We start from the raw sequence: 21,267 nt of genomic DNA, 5'->3' as shown, positions 1-21,267 counted from the left end.
CACGGACCTTGAGAAAGTTTGATGCTGTTTGGGTAATTATAGATCGGCTAACCAAATCTGCGCATTTTATTCAAGTTGGTACTAATTATTCTTCGGAGAGGTTGGCTGGGATTTATATTCACGAGATTGGCTGGGTACGCAGTTTACCTCACAGTTTTGGAAGGCAGTGCATCGAGAATTGGGCACACATGTTCAGTTGAGTACAACATTTCACCCTCAGACGTGCACTATTCAGATATTGGAGGATATGCTACGCGCTTGTGTCATTGATTTTGGGGGTTCTTGAGATCCATTTCTGCCACTCGCGGAGTTTGCTTACAATAATAGCTACCAGTCAAGCATTCAGATGGCTCCATATGAAGCTTTATATGGGAGATGGTGTCGGTCTCCGGTGGGTTGGTTTGATCCGAGTGAGGTTAGTCTATTGGGTACTGATTTGGTTCAAGATGCTTTAGAGAAGGTCAAAGTGATTCAGGAACGGCTTCGCACGGCACAGTCTAGACAAAAGAGTTATGCCGACAGGAAGGTTCGCGATGCTGTTCACATGGTTGGGGAGAAGGTTCTGCTCAAGATTTCACCCATGAAGGGTGTGTTGAGGTTTAGGAAAAATGGCAAGTTGAGCCCTCGGTATATTGGGCCTTTTGAGATACTTAAGAAAATTGGAGATGTGGCTTATGAACTTGCCTTGCCACCTAGTATATCAAGTGTTCATCCAATGTTCCATGTATCCATGCTCGAAAAGTATGTCGGGGATCCGTCTCATATTTTGGATTTCAGTACAGTGCAGCTGGACGGTAATTTGACTTATTATGTGGAGCCGGTGGCCATTTTAGACCGGCAGGTTCGAAAGTTGAGATCAAAGAACATAACATCGGTAAAGGTGCAGTGGAGAGGCCAACCAGTCGGAGAAGCTACTTGGGAGATTGAGCAGGAGATGCAGAGAAAATATCCACATCTATTTGAGACTCCAAGTATGATTCTAAGCCCGTTTGAGGACGAACGTTTGTTTAAGAGGGGGAGAATGTAACGACCCGGCCGGTCGTTTTGACTATTGCAATCTCGTTCCCCCATTTACTGCTCAAATTGTGAATTACAGTTGTTATTTGGCTTGCCGGGGTAATTTGTTTGGGTTCGGTGAGGTTTTGAAATGATTCGGAGCGCTTAGTTCCAAGGTTTAGAATTTAAGTTGAAAAGGTTGACCAGATGTTAACTTAGGTGTAATGACCCCAGAGAAATTTTGCTAAGAAAATTAAGGCTTGGTGGTGCCGAGGTAGATCAATTAGTACAAAGATTATAGAAATGCACCGATATGTAAAGGAAAGTTTTGTCGGAAAAAGGACATTTTTGCGACCACTATGCAGTCGCAGAATCACTCTGCGGACCGCATAATGGTCGCAAAGTGGATCAGGAGAGGGGCAAGATTTGAGGAAAATCTGCGGTGCACTATGCGACCGCAGACCTGTTTGGCGGTGCATTATGCGATCGCAGAACAAGTATGTGGATCGCATAATTACCGCAGACAGGGTCAGTAACGCCCAGCTTTGGAGGCCAAATTATGCGGCCGATATGCGGACCGCATACCTGTTATGCAATTGCATATGCGACCGCAAAACTGCGTCGTAGCTTCCATTCTTTCTAATTTTTGACCTGACCTAACTTCGATTTATAACCCTTGAAGCTCATTTTTTAGCCAAAATCTGATATTTTAGAGAGAGGTGAGAGCATTTTAGAGAGAGAAAGTGAAGACTTAGTCATTTATCCATCAATTCTTGTTCAAAGTTTGAAGATTTCACAAGGATCTTGCTAGGGCTTCAAAGAGGTAAGAATTTCTTTCCTCAATCCTTCAATTTCGGGTTTGGAGTAAAAATGGGTGATTTATAGAATGATTCTTGGGTGTAAGAGTATTATGTATACATACCAATAAGGTTGTGGAAAGATTATAAAGTTCAAATGGGTAAGGATTGGGTTGAAAATGGTAGAAATCTTCATAGGCTTTAATTGAAGATTTGAGGGTCGAGTTGATATCGGATTTTGGTGAAATTTATATGGTTGGACTCGTGGTTGGAGGAGCGTTCATATTCTATAACTTTTGTCGGGTTCCGATACGTGGGTCCCACGGGCAAATTTTGAGTTAATTTTGGATTTTATTGAAAAAATTAGTATCTCCTTATGTAATTGGTATTGACTGAATCGAATTAATTGTGGCTAGATACGAGGCTTTCAGAGATCAATTCTCGTGGAAAGGGCATAGCGGAATAAAGAATTACACGGGTTGAGGTAAGTAATAATTATAAATCTAGTCCTGAGGGTATGAAACCCCGGATTTTGGTATCATGTGATTATTTTGCAGGTGGCGCACATGATAGGTGACGGACGTGTGGGCGTGCACCGAGGAGATTGTGACTTGGTCCGTCCCGGAAAACTATAAAGTTGAATAATTTATTGTTAGCTATGTGATCTCTATGTGTTGAAGAAATTTGACTATAAATCATGTTAGAAATGATGCTTAGGTCATGTTATAGTACTGTTGAGACCCGTAGAGGTCGCATACTTGTTGAATTATTTGCTAATTGATGTCTTGTACTCAGTCATGATTTTTCTATGTATTATATCTCAGTCTTTCTGGATATTTGTTGATATACTATGTTATCTTTGTTTGGACTGATCTTTGTGATTTCTGAGAGCCCGAGAGACTTGAGAGATTGAGGACTGAGTAAGGTCGAGGGCCTGTCGGTGAGGTAAGGATATTATGGCACGTGAGTTGTCCGTGCAGGATATTAAAGCACGTGAGTTATCCGTGCAGATTATGGCGCTTGGGCTGTAGGAGCCCCTCCGGAGTCTGTACACACCCCCAGTGAGCGCGGGTACCCATTGAGTGTGAGTGCTGAGGGCTGAGAGCCGAGTGGTTGAGTTGTTGTGATGAGCTGAGTGACTGTTGCTTGAGAGGCTGTAACTTTCTTTGCATTTGTTGTTGCACTTGGTTGCTATCTGTCATTGTTGTGAAATCTCTGAAAGAATTTATATCCGGATTACTTGAAATTGAACTATATAAAATTGATATGACTTAAACTGCCGGATTTGAAAGCATGACTATTCTTTGCTGGAACTACCGAAAGTGAACTATGACTGTGTAGCTCGTCATTATCTTCAGTTCCTTAGTTATTATTGTTACTTGCTGAGTTGGTTGTACTCATACTACACCCTGCACTTCTTGTGCAGATCTAGGTGTTCCTGAACATAGCGGGTGTTGATCATTTCGCGCAGTTGATTTTTAGGAGATTTTGAGGTAGCTGTCGTGTTCCGCAGACCTTGTCTCTTCTTCTCTATCTCCTTGTTTACTGTATTTGGTCTTAGACTATTATAGACCGTATTTTCAGACTTGTACTCATATTAGATGCTCATGTACTCAGTGACACCAGGTTTTGGGAGTGTTGTATCGAAAATTGCTAGATTTTTGGTATTGTATTAAATGTTACGTTTTTAAATTTAAAGGAAATCGTGGGTTATTGGTGTTGTTGACTTGCCTAGTATTGAGATAGGCGCCATCACGACAGGTTAGGATTTTGGGTCGTGACATCGAGGTTGATTATGAAGGAGCCTCGGATACTACTGATTTTGTCCTCGGGTAGCACATGATTTTTGCCTCGTTAAAAACCTTGCCGGAAAAAACTCATTTGGGATAAAAACCGAACTAAGGGGAAAAAGAGTACAACGCGCGCTTTGAAACCGGAGGTCTTGATGTTTTTAGTCGAATTCCTGCAATGAGTTAGCGTCCAATGAACGTATATAGATGATAGAGAGGAGAAAATTATACCTTAACAGTAATATCGTTTGAGAAGCGATATGTTCCAATTGTTTTGTAGAGGTTTTCCATCTATTGCCCCAAGTTTGTAAGACCCTTTCCCGATTATATCGAGGACTCGATAGGGTCCTTCCAAATTTGGGCCGAGCTTCCGTTCATTAGGATCTCGGGTGTTGATAGTGACCTTCCTTAGGACCAAGTCCCCGATCTTGAAATGGCGGAGATTAGTTCTTCTGTTATAGTACCTCTCGATTCGTTATTTTTGTGCAGCCATTCGAACCAGTGCCGCTTCTCGTTTTTCGTCTAATAATTCGAGGCTAGTGTTCATTGCCTCATAGTTCGATTCTTCCAAAGCATGTCAAAACCTTGTGCTTGGCTCCCTGACTTCGACCGGAATTAAGGCTTCGGAGCCGTATACTAGGGAAAATGGAGTTGCTCCTGTATTGGATTTAGATGTTTTCCGATATGCCCAAAGGACTTCGGGCAAAATTTCTCTCCACTTTCCTTTAGCTTCGTTCAATCTTTTCTTTATGTTTTGGATGATAGTTTTGTTGGTTGATTCGGCTTGTCCGTTCCCACTAGGATGATTTGGTGTTGATAGTATCCTTTTTATTTTATGGTCTTCGAGAAATTTTGTCACTTTACCGCCGATAAATTTCTTACCATTGTCATATGTTATTTCCGCTGGTATACCATATCTGCACACGATGTGATCCCAGATGAAATCTATGACCTCTTTCTCTCTTACCTTTTCAAATGCATGTGCTTCAACCCATTTAGAAAAATAGTCAGTCATAAACAAAATGAATTTAGCTTTACCTGGGGCCGATGGTAGAGGGCCGACGATATCCATTCCCCATTTCATAAATGGCCATGGAGAGATGACCGAATGAAGCTGCTCTCCTGGTTGATGGATCATTAGTGCAAACCTTTTTACATTTATCGCATCTTCGAACGAACTCCTTAGTGTACTTTTCCATGCTATCCCAGTAATATCCTTTTCTGATGATTTTGCGAATTAGTGGTTCGGCGCCAGAGTGGTTTCCAGAAGTGCCTTTGTGGACCTCCCGTAAAACATAATCGGTGTCCCCTGGCCCTAAGCACACTGCCAGTGGTCCGTTGAACGTTCTTCTGTACAACGTTCCATCTTCAACCAACGTAAATCGAGCAGCTTTGGTTCGTAGAACTCTAGATTCTTTAGAGTCTGATGGAAGTTTTTCATTTTTTAAGTATTCAATGTACTTGTTCCTCTAATCCTAAGTTAAGCTTGTGGAATTTATTTCAGCGTTCCCACCCTCGATTATAGATCTCGAGAGTTGAACGACAGTCCCCAAGTTGATCTTATCCTCTTCGACCGATGACCCAAGATTTGGGAGTGTGTCGGCCTCACTATTTTGTTCTCGAGGTACATGTTGTAGGGTCCATTCTTTGAAACGGTGTAGAGTTATCTGTAGTTTGTCCAAATACCTCTGCATCCTTTCTTCTCGAACCTCGAAAGTTTTTATCACTTGGTTTACTACTAACAAAGAGTCACATTTGGCTTCGATGACCTCTGCTCCCAAGCTTTTAGCTAGCTCGAGACTTGCAATCATGACTTTGTACTTGGCCTCATTGTTAGTTTATCTAGTAGTTTTGATGGATTGCCTAATAATTCCACCTGTGGGAGGCTTTAGTACGATGCCAAGCCCAGAACCCTTCACATTTGAAGCACCATCTGTGTAGAGGGTCCAGACCCCCGTCGATGTACCCGATTTTAACAAGAGTTCCTTTTCAACTTCGGGTACAAGGGTCGGTGTGAAGTCGGCCACGAAGTCGGCTAGGATTTGGGACTTGATGGTCGTCCGAGGCTGATATTCAATATCGTAACTACCGAGCTCGACGGCCCATCTGACCAGTCGACCCGATAGCTCGGGCTTATGCAAAATATTTTGTAGTAGGTAAGTGGTTAAAACGTATATGTGGTGACATTGAAAGTATGGTCTTAACTTTCTAGAGGCGCTTACCAATGCAATCGTCAGTTTCTCTAAGTGTGGGTATCTAACCTCTGTCTCTCCTAAGGTCCGACTTACATAATAAACAAAAAACTGCGTACCTTGCTCTTCTCGAACCAGGACACCACTCACAGCGATCTCAGATACTGCCAAGTATAGGTAAAGCTTCTCATCTGCCTTCGGAGTGTGAAGTAATTGTGGGCTCGATAGGTACCGCTTCAGTTGTTCTAGTGCCTGTTGGCACTCTGGGGTCCAGGCAAAATCGTTCTTCTTTTCTGAGTAGAGAGAAGAATTTGTAGCTTCGATCTGACGACCTTGAAATGAATCGGCCTAAGGCAGCTATCCGTCCGGTCAGCCTTTGCACTGCTTTCACATTATCCACGACGGTGATGTCTTCTATGGCTTTGATTTTGTCGGGGTTGATCTCGATCCCCCTTTTTGACACCATGAAGCCAAGGAACTTGCCCGATTCGACCCCGAAAATACATTTTTCGGGGTTGAGCTTCATGTTGTATTTCCTTGGAATTTTGAACGTTTCCTGCAAATGAGCCAAATGGTCCTCTGCGCGCAGGGACTTAACTAGCATGTCATCAATGTAAACTTCCATTGATTTACCTATTTGTTCTTCGAACATTTTATTCACTAGGCGTTGGTACGTAGCCCCTGCGTTTTTAGCCCGAACGACATTACATTATAACAATAGGTTCCAAACTTAGTGACAAACGAAGGTTTTTCTTGGTCCTCCGGGTCCATGCTAATTTGATTGTACCCGGAGTAGGCATCGAGAAAAGTGAGGATCTCGTGGACGGCCGTGGCGTCGATCAAGCGATCGATGCTAGGTAGTGAAAAGGAATCTTTGGGGCATGCTTTGTTTAGATCTTTATAATCTACATACATTCTAAGTTTGTTCCCTTTCTTGGGGACTACAACCACATTGGCCAACCATTCGGGATATTTCACTTCTCGGATTGACCCTATTTTGAGAAGTTTAGTTACCTCATCTCTTACGAATGCGTGTTTCACCTCGGATTGGGGTCTTCTCTTTTGCTTCACCGGTTTGAACCTAGGGTCCAAGCTCAGCTGGTGCGTTGTTATCGATGGTGGGATCCCAGCCATGTCTAAATGAGACCAATCAAAACAATCTATATTATTAATAAGAAATTGAATGAGTTTTTCTCTGAGTTCGGGGGTCAACCCCGTACCCAGGTATACCTTTTTCTCGGGCAGATATTCGATTAATATAACCTGCTCCAGTTCTTCGATCGTTGACTTGGTGGCGTCGGTGTCGTCAGGGATGATGAGAGCTCGAGGTGTCGGAAATTCTTCCTCGTTATCATCTATTTCATGTTTCACCGATTTGGTCGAGACCGGTTGCTGTGATTGTTATTTGGTTCCTCGCCTATTTTTTATGCTCGACCTTTCTGAGGCCGACGTCGTTGGTATCAGTGTTATCTCATCAAGCGCAAACATTTCCTTCGCAGCATGTTGCCCCCCGTATACTGTCTTCACACCGTCTGACATATGAAATTTCATCACTTGGTGTAGAGTCGAAGGTACTGCCCTCATATTATGGATCCATGGTCTTCCGAGTAGGGCATTGTACCTCATATCGCCTTCGATTACGTGGAACTTGGTGTTTTGGATGGTTCCAGCCACATTTATGGGCAGGACAATTTCCCCTTTAGTTGTTTCACTGGCCATATTGAAGCCGTTTAAGACCCGAGCTGCGGGCACGACTTGATTCTGTAAACTGAGCTTCTCCATTATCCAAGATCGGATGATATTTGCAGAGCTACCTGGATCCACTAAGATGCGCTTAATTTGAATTTTATCTACTAGGATCGAAATTACCAGAGCGTCGTTGTGAGGGTGAGAGATGCCTTCGACTTCTTCGATTCCAAATGATAAAGTGCCCTCGGCTGCATAAACTCGAGTTCATTTTTCCCCTGTGACTGGTATCTTGCCGTACTTGAGAACAGGTTTCTATGGAATATCGACCCCACCGACGATCATGTGAATGATATGCAGAGGTTCCTCTTGTTTATCTCTTTTGCCGGCGTCCCTTTCTCTGAAGTGATTCTTAGCTCGCTCACTGAGCAACTCTCGAAGGTGGCCCTCATTGAATAGGCGGGCTACCTCTTCTCTCAATTGTCTGTATTCCTCAGTCATGTGGCTATGCGTACCATGATACTTGCATATCGAATTCGGGTTCCTTTGGTAAGGGTGGTTTGCATGGGTTTAGGCCACCTAGTATCTTTGATTTATCCGATCGTTGATACAATGCCTGATGCGTCGACACTGAAATTGTACTCCGATAGCCGAGGTGCCTCCATAGTATCAGCATATTTATCAAAGCCAGTCTTGCTCATAAGCCCCCGAGAATTTTGCCCTCGATCACTCCTTCGATTGTTCCGAGCGATATTGCGTGTTGAACCATTGTTCATCCGTTCTGCGACGTACGGTTGATATCGATCTTTGTTCGACCTTTGTTCTCTGTCGATCTCCCTTTGGTTTTTAATAGCTGTCCTGTTTTGATGCATGGATCCAAACGGAGCTCCCAACTGGTCATCTTCGATCCTGATTTTTGACTGATATCGGTTGTGTATATCCGCCCAAGTTATTGTTGGATACTCGATCAAATTTTTCTTCAGCCGATGTGATGCTATTGAACTTTTCTCATTCAATCCTTGGGTGAAAGCTTGGACGGCCCAATCATCTGTGACCGGTGGTAGTTCCATGCGTTCCATCTGAAATCGGGATACAAATTCCCTTAGCATTTCATTACCCCTTTGCTTTAATTTGAAGAGGTCTGATTTCCTTGTTGCAACATTTATGGCACCAGCATGTGCCTTTACGAATGAATCTGCTAACATGACAAAAGAATCGATGGAATTTGGCGGTAGATTGTGATACCAAATCATTGCTCCCTTCGAGAAGGTCTCCCCAAACATTTTCAACAATACAGATTCGGTTTCATCGTCCTCCAAATTGTTACCCTTGATGGCACATGTGTAAGAGGTGACGTGTTCGTTGGGATCGGTCATACTGTTATTTTTGGGAATTTTGGACTACGAAATTTTTTAGGGATTGGTTTTGGGGCCGCACTCGAGGGAAAAGGCTTTTGTATGAATCTTTTCGAATCCATCCCTTTTATCATTAGTGGAGCTCCTGGGATCTGATCGACCCTGGCATTGTATGTTTCCACTCTCTTGTCGTTGGCTTCGACTCGTTTTGTGAGTTCCTCGAGCAATTTAGTAATTTCGGGAGTGGTCCCCGATTCTTGCTCGTTTGACTTCACTATGGCGGGCTCCGTTCTGGTGGTGATTTCTTGAAGCGGATTTGGATCTGGCCTGCTTTGTATATGAGTTTGGCTCTGCAACTGAGCTGTCGCCACTTGTTGGGCTGGTAACATCTCGAAGATCATACGTAAGCTGACTCTGATTTCCTCCACGTTATTAGTATCTCGAGCTACGGATGGAGTACCGCCCTGAAAGCTTTATTCCGGTTCGAAACATTGGTTTGCCTCAAGAGCCACTTGCGAATTGACATCTAGCGGTACTTCGGCTCGAATTCCAGGTACTTCGATTCGAGCTTCAGTGCTATCGTCAACTGGCCTTCCGGCCCCGGGTACCAAGTTGTTGGTTTCATATTGAAGTTCGGCTTCGTGGTCGATAGGTAAAGCCATTGCTGATTTAAAGTTGTAAACTGGTGTGTATTGCAGATTTATATCAAACAATCACTGTTATCCTTAGCCCCACGGTGGGCGCCAAACTGTTTACCGGAAAAATTAGATAAAGTTAAATTTGAATATGGTTCTAAAGATATGTGATATAATTTGATACAAACCGTATAGAGAAATCATAATATCTATGTTCTTGACTATGAGAATGAGAATAGTGAGCAAGAAGAATTAGTAAGATAAAGTAAAATGAGCACAAGGGGATATCTTTCAATATAGGAAGTGATATTTTGTTATAGTGTATAAGATGATCTTATGCTTACAAGGATTCCCCCTTTTATAGTAGAGGGATCCTACTTTATTCACAATAAAAAAAACATATAGTGGAGAATCTATGATGAATTGTCTCTTCCTCGATTCCCGCCAAGATTCTCTCCCGTAGTGCGGTTGCAACGGCTCTTGTCCGCGAGCTCGATACTGGCTCGAACTCGTTATTGGGTCGAGCCCTCGGTTTTGGCCTGAGTTCGACCTTCGGGGTGGGTGTAGCGCATTTTCGACCACCCTCACGTTGCCTTGCAGATCGACTTGGTTCGTGGGCTCGATAATAGTATCGAGCCGACTCCCCGATAAATCTTTGGAACTTGACGCTCGTTTGTACTGTCTTCGGGACTCATCTCAAAATCCCACTCCGGTTTCTTACCATTCGGACTCGATCGAACGTAGGAAGGCCGAAATCTATTTCGACCGTATATACTATATACAGTTGAAAATTAACTTAATGATGCGACAAAAATTAATATATTTTATTAGTTTATAAAACTTAAAACTCAGTGTTACTCTTTTAACTCTTCTATTAGTTTGTATAAAAATGGTGTTAGACTCCTTTAGATACTGGTCTTTTGGTCCCTGATCTAGAATATGCTAGCTCCTTGAGATGAAGAAGGCAAATACTCCATAGAAAACTCATAGCTTGAACCAAAATCTAGGACAATGAAATGTGCAAAATTAAGTTAGTACGTATTTTTTGCAAACTCTAAATACAAATACTATTTATTCTTGTTAATTAGTATGTTTACTTCTAACTTCTAATGTTTCCCAATACGCTCGAGCATCTCCTCATTCTTAATAGCTCGTTTTGGTGAATAACATTTTTATATTAGTGTATAATTTTTGTCAAAATTTCAAAATATATGTGTTTTGAGTTAACTGAGGTAATGAACCGAGAGATGGCGTTATTTTAAACCGTAAGTAAATGCAATTTATAAATTGCGAATTTTAAAATCACATTTCAGAATAATTGTCATTAAGTATTGAAACTTAAACATCGCAATGAGTGCGACTAATAAAAAGCACTTTGTGAATGCGTTTTATAAATCACATTTCAGAATGAGACTTATAAATCACAATTCAAAATTAGTCTTATAAATCGCATTTCAGGAATGAGACATATAAATCGCAATTCAGAATTAGTCTTATAAATCGCATTAGGAATGAGACTTATAAATCAAATTTAGGGAGTTCAAACTTATATTCACGGGACATGAGAATTGTAAAATTTCAAAATAGGGGAAAATATTTTTCAAGTGAAAATGATATTTGAAATTTAGAATTGTGTTTGGATATGAATATAATTTTGGGTCGTGTTTGAAGTTTTGTGAGTGATTTAAGTGAAAATTTTGAAAAATAACTTTTTGGAGTTTTTTAAATTTTCGAAAATTTGCAAAATGCATTTTCAAGTGAAAATTAAAAATTTTATGAACAAACGCTGATTTCGAAAATAAGTGAAATTTTTTTGGAATAAAGGAAAAATTTTGTTATGTCCAAACGGGTTCTTATAATCCATTTGTGAAATGCGAATGTGCCATCTCCTGCTTCTTTACTTTCAATTGCTAGTATTTGGACAATCTTTCTCCAACATAGGACTTAAGTAACATTGCAATGTATTGCCCGTCTAGCTCAGTTTGTAGAGCGCAAGGCTCTTAACCTTGTGGTCGTGGGTTTCGAGCCCCACGGTGGGCGTTTCAATCTTTAATACTATTTTATACATGCAACATTCTCTTCCTTTATCCTGGCCGAAGAAGTTCTACATCGAAAATATTGTTACTCTTCTCTGTTTAACCAACTCATACTTTACATGCAATATACTCGTTTTTTTCACGCTTGTGAAGTATTATCGGATGAATCTCACGATTAACTACTCAAAAGTAATGATTTAATTCTTTTTTATATTATGATAGTATCAGTAAAGGAATAAAAATACATAATATTAGTAAGCACTGTTGGCCTCCACCGTCAAGTATAACTCACTGTTTTTTTCACCACATTCAAGAAAAGTTTCGAAAATAATTTTTGCAAAAATAAAATAGCTAACGATTTGGGTTTCAACAGGTGTTAAGATACCTGTTCATTTGAAATAGTATCTGTTCGCCAGAATTAAAATTCTATTAGGCGCGAAAACGGGAAATAAATTTGGTCCAAAACATTTATCAATCTATCAAAGTCAAAGCCGAGTGAGCGGCGACGACGGTGCGAGGCACCACTCTTCTCATCTCTTTTAAGAGCTAGAAGATGTGCTTCTCTGTATAAGCACAAGAATTTTCTTTCCGTTTACACTTAAAAATGGATAACAATTGAATTTATACGCGATTTTAAAGATATGTGGACTAATTCAATACAAGTGATTAATAAATTAAAGATAGAATAAACAGCCAAACCAGTAGTAGTATTGAGTCCGGGCTCAATTATGAGCTTAACAACCAGTCTGCCTTCGGTTCGGAGCCAAACACTTACGAAGAACTGTAAGTGTAAATGCCTAGTTTTGGCTCTTTTCTTTTCTTCTTTTATGATTATTATTTGTGTATGTGTAGGTTTTAAGGTTTGATTATAGTCTAATTAAAAAAAGATAAAAAACTTTGGGCTAAGTTGCATTTTTAATGGGATTTTTTCGTTCCTATACACTATTTGAAACCATATTACCAAAAATGTCCCAGTTTTAGTATTTACCCGACCTAAACACGTTTTAGCTACAAAAAATATTCATTTATTTAAACTAGACTCCTTCTGCGGTAATCTTCCTTATTTAGATGCGAGATTTTGGGATCGCTTATATTTCAGTTAGAGATTTTACTGACGCAATCATCGCACCATAATCAAGGCAACATATTTGTAGAATCCTTCTATTATACAGATTTTCTCTGGTTATCATCGCACCATAATCAAGGCAACATATCTGTAGTATCCTTCTGCTCTCTGGTTTCCTCTAGTTTTTCATAAACAAAGGTTTTGAAGAAAACAATTGCAAATAATTAGCTACAATTGAATTGAATTTCGCGACATAATGTCAAAATTAGCGATTATACTTCAGCTCAATGGTCGGTGGGATAGCATTGGGAGATACAAAGATTTTGATGTTGATGGAATTGTAGTCAATAAAGATTTAATTTATAGTCAAAAGAATTCCGTAATTACAGAGCATTTAATGATCGATACCTCCGTAAAAATCATCAAAATCAAATGCACTGTCAATGAACGTTGTCCTCCAATAGAAATTCGGAACGATATGAGAGTTCGAGTATATATGGAGACGAAAAAGGAAAACAAAAACTTAGTAATGTGTCCGCTATGTATAACAGTGCGTGATTTCAATTTGGAATGCAGTATGTCGAATGCGAGCACAATTGCAGGTTTGCTATATTTTTCCAGTGTTGATATTTTTTCAATTTCAAGTGTTTTATAATTTTATTACAAATTATCTACAATAATACTTCATAACAAATGTAGTTCAACTATTATGTCTCTACAAGTATTCTGTCAAATACTGAACACATGAATATACAGAGGTCTGAATTACTATACTTTTAATTGAGTGCAGGTTCTTCTAATTATCGTAATACTAACGTGGTATAATTGTCAAGCAATGTAACACAATTGGAGAAGTATCAGGAACAATGAAGTTGATTGATATGCAAACATCTCCGGCAATTGTGGAATATAAAAGTATCATCATAACAGAACATACGCCAAATGTAATTGAAGTAGGCCAAGTTTACCAAGACAAGCAAACAATTGTCAGTGCAATGAAGTACTATTCTGTCATGAATAAGTTTCAATTTAGGGTGAAAAGGTCTAGTGCAAGAAGGTAAGAATATTTTATTTGTCAAATTCATATTGTGTATAAGTTGTAGTTTTTTTGTATATAAATTGTTTAAAATAAGTTGTTGTGCATAAACAGCCTCGTATTCTGTAGCTACAATTTGCATAACATTTTTTGAATTGTTTTTATTCTGTAACTACTGCCTCGTATGTGTTGGGGATAATTATATGTGGCACTTTTAGTCCACCAGCATAAATGAATCAACATTGTTCAAGGTTCGAAAATTCAACAGCTTGCACACATGCTCTTTGATGGATAACACATATATAAAACCCAAACCTACTGCCATGGTAGTCGGCAGCATGATGATGCCAAAATATGCGGATCCTAAGACAATATACACACCAAGACATAGAAATTGATATGTTGTCGGATCATGGTATGAACTTAACATACATGCAAGCTTGGAGAGCAAAGGAAAATACTTTGGAATTTTTGAGAGGTCATCCTGCTGATTCCTACAGTCGCTTGGCGAGTTATTTGTATATTCTGGAGAAGACTTATCCCGGGTCGGTAGTCAAATTGCAAAAGACTAAAGATGACTGTTTCTTGTATGCATTTGTTGCACTTAGTACATTCATCAAGGGTTGGGAGCATTGTAGGCCAGTTGTAGTAGTCGATGGCACCTTCTTGAAGTCGGCATATAGGGAAATCATGCTAACAGCTAGCGCAATGGATGCAACAGGTAATGTAGATTAACTATAAAAACAATTATTATAAAGTTATTTTTGAGACTGTATTTTTTATATTTTCAAGTTTTATTACTGAAATTGAATTTTTTTTTTGCTACCTACGTGATAGGTAGAATATTATTACTAGCATACGCGATTGTTGATTCAGAAAATGACGCATCATGGAGGTAATTTTTTGAGCAATTCAAACATGCATATGGTGAAAAACCAAATATGTGTATTGTTTCGGACCAGAATGAGAGTATATTGAAGGCAACATCTACTGTTTATACTGGCATTCCACATTATGCTTGCATGTGGCATATTTGGACAAATGTAAGGTCAAAGTTAAATAAAGGTCATCTAAAGTTAAGCGAATTATACTTTGTCACAACACGATCATACACGCTTGATGAATTTAATGAAAGAATGTCAAAGATTGAAGAGATCAACACACATGTTAAAGCATACCTATACGATAATGGCTATCACAGATAGTTTCGGGTACATGCTACGGTGAACAGAACATGGACGATGACATCAAACATTACAGAGTCCCTGAATGCGGTAAACAAAGATGAAAGAGAGTTACCCGTAGTAGAACTATTAGAGTACAAGAGGACTCTTCTTGAACATTGGACTAATGAAAAGTTATTGAATGCAAAGGGTACGTTCACATACCTTGGAAAAAAATACAAAAAAGAGTTGGAGGACAATAAGACATTATCGCAGAAGATGAGAGTAAGTTATGGACAATAACATCAGATCATTGATTTCATCAAACTAAATATATACTGATAATTATAGAAATATTGTTGTATAATTGTAGTTATTTTATTTTGTATCTGTTGCTGACAACTTGTTGTGTGTTTGTAATGAATTGTAGGTGAGGGCTTCAACAGATTACATCCATATTGTGATAGATGGTGTGAAGCGCTTCATTGTTTGCCTTCAAAATAAGAGATGTAGTTGTGGACAATTCCAGCTTGATGAACTTCCATGTCCACATGCTTTGGCGGCTTTAAGGCACAGGAACGAGTCTAATGAAAACTATTGTTCTCCTTATTACACGAGGGAGAGCCTTCTGCAGACTTATAAAATACTAGTAGACCTGATGCTTGATGAAAGCAAATGGAATGTGCCACAATATATAACAGAAGAAGTTGTAATGCCACCTACTGGGAAAAGGAATCTAGGGAGACCTCAAAAACAAATATAAAAACCATATGATGAAGTAAATGCAAAGAAGTACAAGGTTTCATGTGGCAACTGCGGACTAAAAGGGCATAATCTTATAGTAATGCTCCCAAAAGAAAATAAAAATTGATATAGTTTAAAGAATATTTTCTTACTGAGTTGTATTTGTTATGTTCTGAAGAATTATAATTGTGGTGTAATTGTGTTGCTAATTTGAATAAAGATTGTCTCCTATAATGAATGTTTACTAAACAGATTTCAACTCTTAATGCAATTGGTTTGTAGTTGTTTTGTTCAAATACTGGGTTTATTTATTACTTTTCAGCCTTTCCTAATACCACTGCTAAAATTAAATAGATTATGTATTTTTGTATAGTAGTTGTGGACATAGTTGTAGTTATGTTGTTAAAAAATTATATAGTACCAATATCGAGATCAAGTACTAACAACTTTCAACCACAAATAATGCCATAGATGTTTTCTATTCTAAGTAGTAGAATTCTAGATAAAATAACCAAACGAAAGGTAAAACAACTGTAGCACAAATCTGCTACAAATATATTGTAGCTGACTTGTTCTTAATAAATAATTTTCCTACAACTTTACTACAATCTAGCTATAACTAAACACTCTAACTATAATTTTTTTACTGAAAAGGGCAACTAATTCTTTTTGTTCCGGACTCGTATTCTCTCCTTCATAGCTGGTGAACCTTTTCTTCTTGCTAATATGTCAGTCACCTCACTTTTACTAATTGCACAAAGCTCTTGCTTTTTTCTAGCATAATCCCGAAGGAGCGCTCCATAGAGTCTACGGTGTTGATCAATATCAGAAAGGTCTTCCCTTGAAATCGATAGCTCTCCAATGCTGACATATTCTACAAATGCTGCCACGTATACACCACAGTCACTGCAAAAAATAATAGGAGAAAAGATTTAGCATTCAATGCAAAATATAATTGGTTAAATAGAAGGAAACGCAACACATACAGTGATCCCTCTTTTTGTTGGGGTATCTCACTGACCAATCACTGAATTTCAAGAGGGTCAGTAACACCTTTTTCAATGTAAGCCTTTGTGTTCTTGTAGTTGATGTCTGGACGCTTGCCATAGAAGTCGGTGCATGAGAAGTTGAGGGGGGTCATTATAGCAAACTTGTCGACATCAAATTCAACAGGTTTGTGATTTCGTGAAGAGACCATAGAATCATAAAGATATAGAACCCTATCGGTAATGTCAAACACAGTCAACAACCAACGAAATTTCTCCATAATGCTTATGGGCATAATCACAAAATCAACTTTATCCCATGCAACATTTGCAAGTAATCGGTACCCCAATATGTATGGTGATACAATGTCCTGGGGTTTGACAACAGCAAGATTCCTATCGGCAGGAATATTAATGTACCTCTCATAAATTTGTTCAATTCTAGTCTTGAAAATACAGTCATGGTTGTAAACCGTGTTTTGTTTTCAAGACCGTACTTTCCTCTCTTCCTCAAATAGTATAAAATAACATCAGTGTGCTGCAAAAAAAAATAGATTTCATTATTGTCAATACTGAATATAATTTAACTACAATTTTCAAACAAAAAATCTATAGATACCTAAAATAATAGAATACTATAGCTAATCATTAAATTCTGCCAGTGTATGTATGTACCGTGTATTTGAGAATTTATCCGAGATGTGCCAAAGTATAAAATCAGTCATTTTTATCAACTTTCTCCACTCCAAGATCAAACCACGGGTTGAGCTGGTTATCTTTTAAAGTATAAGGCGCCTTCTTCCTATTTAAAGACATAGCAAGTATAATTATTATGTAGTTTCAATTGGAAATTCATAAATTGTATGCACTCGATAATATGAAAAAAGTGTATAATCTAACCTCTTTGAAACTGTGTCGGTACCTAAATATAACCACTTATTGAATTCTTCCAACAAGTCAGGATCAACATCGTCGCCAATAACCCCAGTAATAAATGCTTGATGTTGAAAATTGGAGGAGGTCCAACATAAGTGCTTCCCCTAGAACTGAAATAAGGGAGAAAGGGGGATTGGACATGCTTTCCGGGAATCCTTATTCTTCCTTGCTGCACAAGGGTTGTTTTATCTTCATTAACCTCGCCGAACATAACAATCTGTGAAAAGTTCTCTGGCAGCTCAAAATCATCAAGTGTTACTGCCCTTTTTCCAGACCTAGAGTCATTGTCCAAATCACCTACATTGATGTAATCGACTGGTTCACCTACAAAATTAAAAATAAAAGGACAACATTGTATGTTTGTTGCATCAGTTCTTTTGGTAAAACTGAAACTTATATGAAAGCTGTTACTTTTTTCCTACAATTATATTGTAATATATAATACCACTGAAATCTTCATTGCAATCGTCTCCTTGTTGTATAACATTTGCTTCTTGATTTGGAGATTGCAAATGCATAGTCTCCTTCTCCTCATTTAAATGTTCTTCTTGTATGCCGACTTTTGAATCCTGTTTTGGAGAGTCCACATGCATAGTTTCCTTCTTCGTTACAATAAAAGTGTACAACTTAATAAAATTGGGGATCATTTGTAGTAAACAGAAACAACACTGTAGATAAATTATAATTTAATTGTAGTTAAATTTTTGAAATGTTGTCCTGTAGGTGAGATGTAATATGTATTATGAAATAGGTAGATAAAATATACTAAATCATACATGCAGTTTCGTCCTCCAATGCCCCTTGAAATTGGGAAGATAAGTCACGACCCAAAATCCAACTAGTCATGATGGCACCTAACCAAACCCGTTAGGTAAACCAATTATCAACTATTCAATTACAATGACAATTATTTAAAAGAAAATATCTAAAACCAATATATTTCCCCAACAACTGGTAGTACAAATCATGAGCATCTAAGAATAGAGTATACAAAGCGGAAATAAAATAAATACATAGTCTGTTTGAATAATAAATAACCAGAGATTTTATAAAATCTAAGGCTACCCTGAACAAGAAGCAGCTACTACAGGAACAGAGGTACATCTTCAAGTCCTGCAACCATCGAGCACAGCAACAACAGCAGCTAACATCTGCACGCAATGTGCAGAATGTAGTATCAGTACAACCGACCCCATGTACTGAGTAAGTGACAAACCTAGTCGTAGGTTGAAAGTAGTGACGAGCTTCTACCAAGGTCGAGTCCAAAACCACTAGTCCACAACAGTCCATAACAACATAAAGCAAATAATACCAGAAGTAACTCAGAGATAAAATGCTCAGCCAAACCATGATTTCAAAAATAATAGTTCTTCCTTTCAAGTACAGCAGTGAAAAACCCAAATCGTTTACCGAAATTTCCAAAAATATGAATAAGTTTGAAAGCAATAATTTTCCCAAAATTCGTTCAATAATAAATAAAATATCTCATTTTCTTTCCCAGATAACCGATGTAAATCAAATGCCTCACTACGACCATCTGTCAATATGTGTGAGAAATCATGAATAATGTGATACCGTACAACATGAGGAAAATACATCTCTATGCATATATGTCATATGTGAATGCCAATGCAATGTATCTCAGAGATTGTACTCATGTACTCACACTCTCAGAGTACTCAATCTCATTGTCTCGCATTCTCTCTCACTGTGCTCAGCACACTCAATCACTCAGCGCTATACAATACCTATTGCAGCGTGTAGCCCGATCCCTGTTTATAGTCGAGTGCGCTCACTGGGGGTGTACAGACTCATGAGGGGCTCCTACAGCCCAAGCATTATAAGCACGGATAACTCACGTGCCATAATATAAATATCTGGATCCGCATGACCAACTCACGTGCTGCACGGCCAACTCACGTGCAATAATAATATAAGGATCCGCACGGCCAACTCACGTGCTGCACGGCCAAATCACGTGCAATAATAATATCTGGATCCGCACGGTCAACTCACGCACTATAATAATATCTGGATCCGCACGGCCAATTCACGTGGAATAGTATAATATATAGACCTGCACGGCCAACTCACGTGCAATAATATAATATATATAAAGCCAACATGGCCTGCTGCGGCGAGCAATCCGATCCCAAAAATATCCTCACAATCAGGCCCTCGGCCTCCCTCAGTCATCAATCTCTCCAGTCTCTCTTTCATGGGCTCACAATGTCATGAGAATAGCCCCAAAAAATGATGATATGATGTATCAATAAATAACAGAGACTGGGATATGATATGCAATAAAATGAATATGACTGAGTATGAATTTTCATTTTAAAATAAATATTTCACAACAATATGACCTCCGTGGGTCCCAATAATACTGACACATGGCTTCAACATGATTTTTAATATGCTTTTCAGCTCAATTTCTTTAACTCATAAAATCGCATGGAAAATGCCAAGATCATTTAACTACAAAATTCCACAGAAACAATTATGCCACAATTTTTATAGTGCACGCCCACACGCCCGTTACCTAGTATGTGCGTCACCTCCCAACAATTCACGAAATACATATATTCTGGGTTTATACCCTCAACTCCAAGATTAGAAGAGTTACTTACCTCGAACAAGCCAAATCCAATGTCGAGCAGGCTAAGCAATGCTCCAGCAATTCTACTCTGCGTGTATCAACTTCCAAACGGCTCGAATCTAGTCACAATTAATTTGATTCAGCCCATAAAATTTATAGGAATTAATTCCATATCAAAATACTAATATTTCCACAAAATCTGAAATTACGCCCCAAAAATTACCCATGGGGTCCACGTCTCGGAATCTGACGAAAGTTACAAAATATTAACGCCCATTCAACCACGAGTCCAACCATATAAATTTTACTCAAATCCGACATCGACTCGACCCTAAAATCTTCAAATTAAACCAAGAGGGTTTTCACAATTTTTCCAACTTAATTCACCAATTAAATGTTAAAAAAATCATGGATTTGGGTAATTTAACCAATATTGAGTTAAGAACACTTACCCCGTTGTTTTCTCTGAAAATATCCCAAAATTTGCCTCAATCCGAGCTCCAAATCGTTAAAAATGGAAAATGGGACGAATTTCCATTTTCTGAACTTAAACTTTCTGTCCAGACCTCTCTTCTTTGCGAACGCGACAGGTTCCTCGCATTCGCGAAGCACAAAATGTGCTTCCCAATATTTGCTCTTCGCGAACGCGAGACACTGTTCGTGAATGCGATGCTTTACGGAGCCCTTCTTCGCGAACGCGAAGACAAAAAACCCATGCCCACTATGTTTCCCTTCGCGAACGCGATACCCCATACGCGAACGCGATGCAGAACCCAGCTTCTCTTTGCGAACGCGAGGGCCCACTCGCGAATGCGAAAGAGAAAATCCGAAAAATGCAGCAACATATATCAGCAATCTCACCAAGGCCAAAAATGATCCGTTAACCATCCAAAACTCACCCGAGCCCCTCGGGACCTCAACTAAATATACTAACAAGTCCTAAAACATTATACGGACTTAGTCAAACCCTCAAATCACCTCAAACAATGCTAAAATCATGAATTATACCCCAATTCAAGTCTAATGAACTTTGAAATTTTTAGTTTCTACAAACGACTCCGGAACCTATCAATTAAGGTCCGATTGACCTCAAATTTTGCACACAAGTCATAAACGACATAACGGAGCTATGAAAATTTTCAGAACTGGATTCCGACCTCGATATCAAAAAGTCAACTCCCGGTCAAACTTTCCAAAATTCAACTTTCGGCATTTCAAGCCTAATTCCAATACGGGCCTCCAAATAATTT

At 38.9% G+C, this 21,267-nt stretch overlaps 1 protein-coding gene and 1 non-coding gene across 2 annotated transcripts; both read left to right on the top strand.

The window, feature by feature from the left end:
- Window positions 1–11,417: 11,417 nt before the first annotated feature.
- On the top strand, window positions 11,418–11,491 carry TRNAK-CUU (transfer RNA lysine (anticodon CUU)). Its single transcript has one exon. It is a non-coding gene; the product is annotated as a tRNA-Lys (tRNA).
- Window positions 11,492–14,830: 3,339 nt separating this feature from the next.
- Window positions 14,831–15,515, top strand: LOC138891904 (uncharacterized). Its single transcript, XM_070175590.1, has 2 exons — window positions 14,831–15,037; window positions 15,183–15,515. Exons 1-2 carry the CDS (start codon window positions 14,831–14,833, stop codon window positions 15,513–15,515), a joined length of 540 nt encoding a protein of 179 aa, XP_070031691.1.
- The last annotated feature ends 5,752 nt before the right edge of the window (window positions 15,516–21,267 follow it).

Source organism: Nicotiana tomentosiformis, chromosome 5 (assembly GCF_000390325.3).
Source record: "Nicotiana tomentosiformis chromosome 5, ASM39032v3, whole genome shotgun sequence".
NCBI classification, from domain to species: domain Eukaryota; kingdom Viridiplantae; phylum Streptophyta; class Magnoliopsida; order Solanales; family Solanaceae; genus Nicotiana; species Nicotiana tomentosiformis.
The sequence above is the reverse complement of the archived record's forward strand: the minus strand, read 5'-3'. Positions and strand labels throughout refer to the sequence as shown.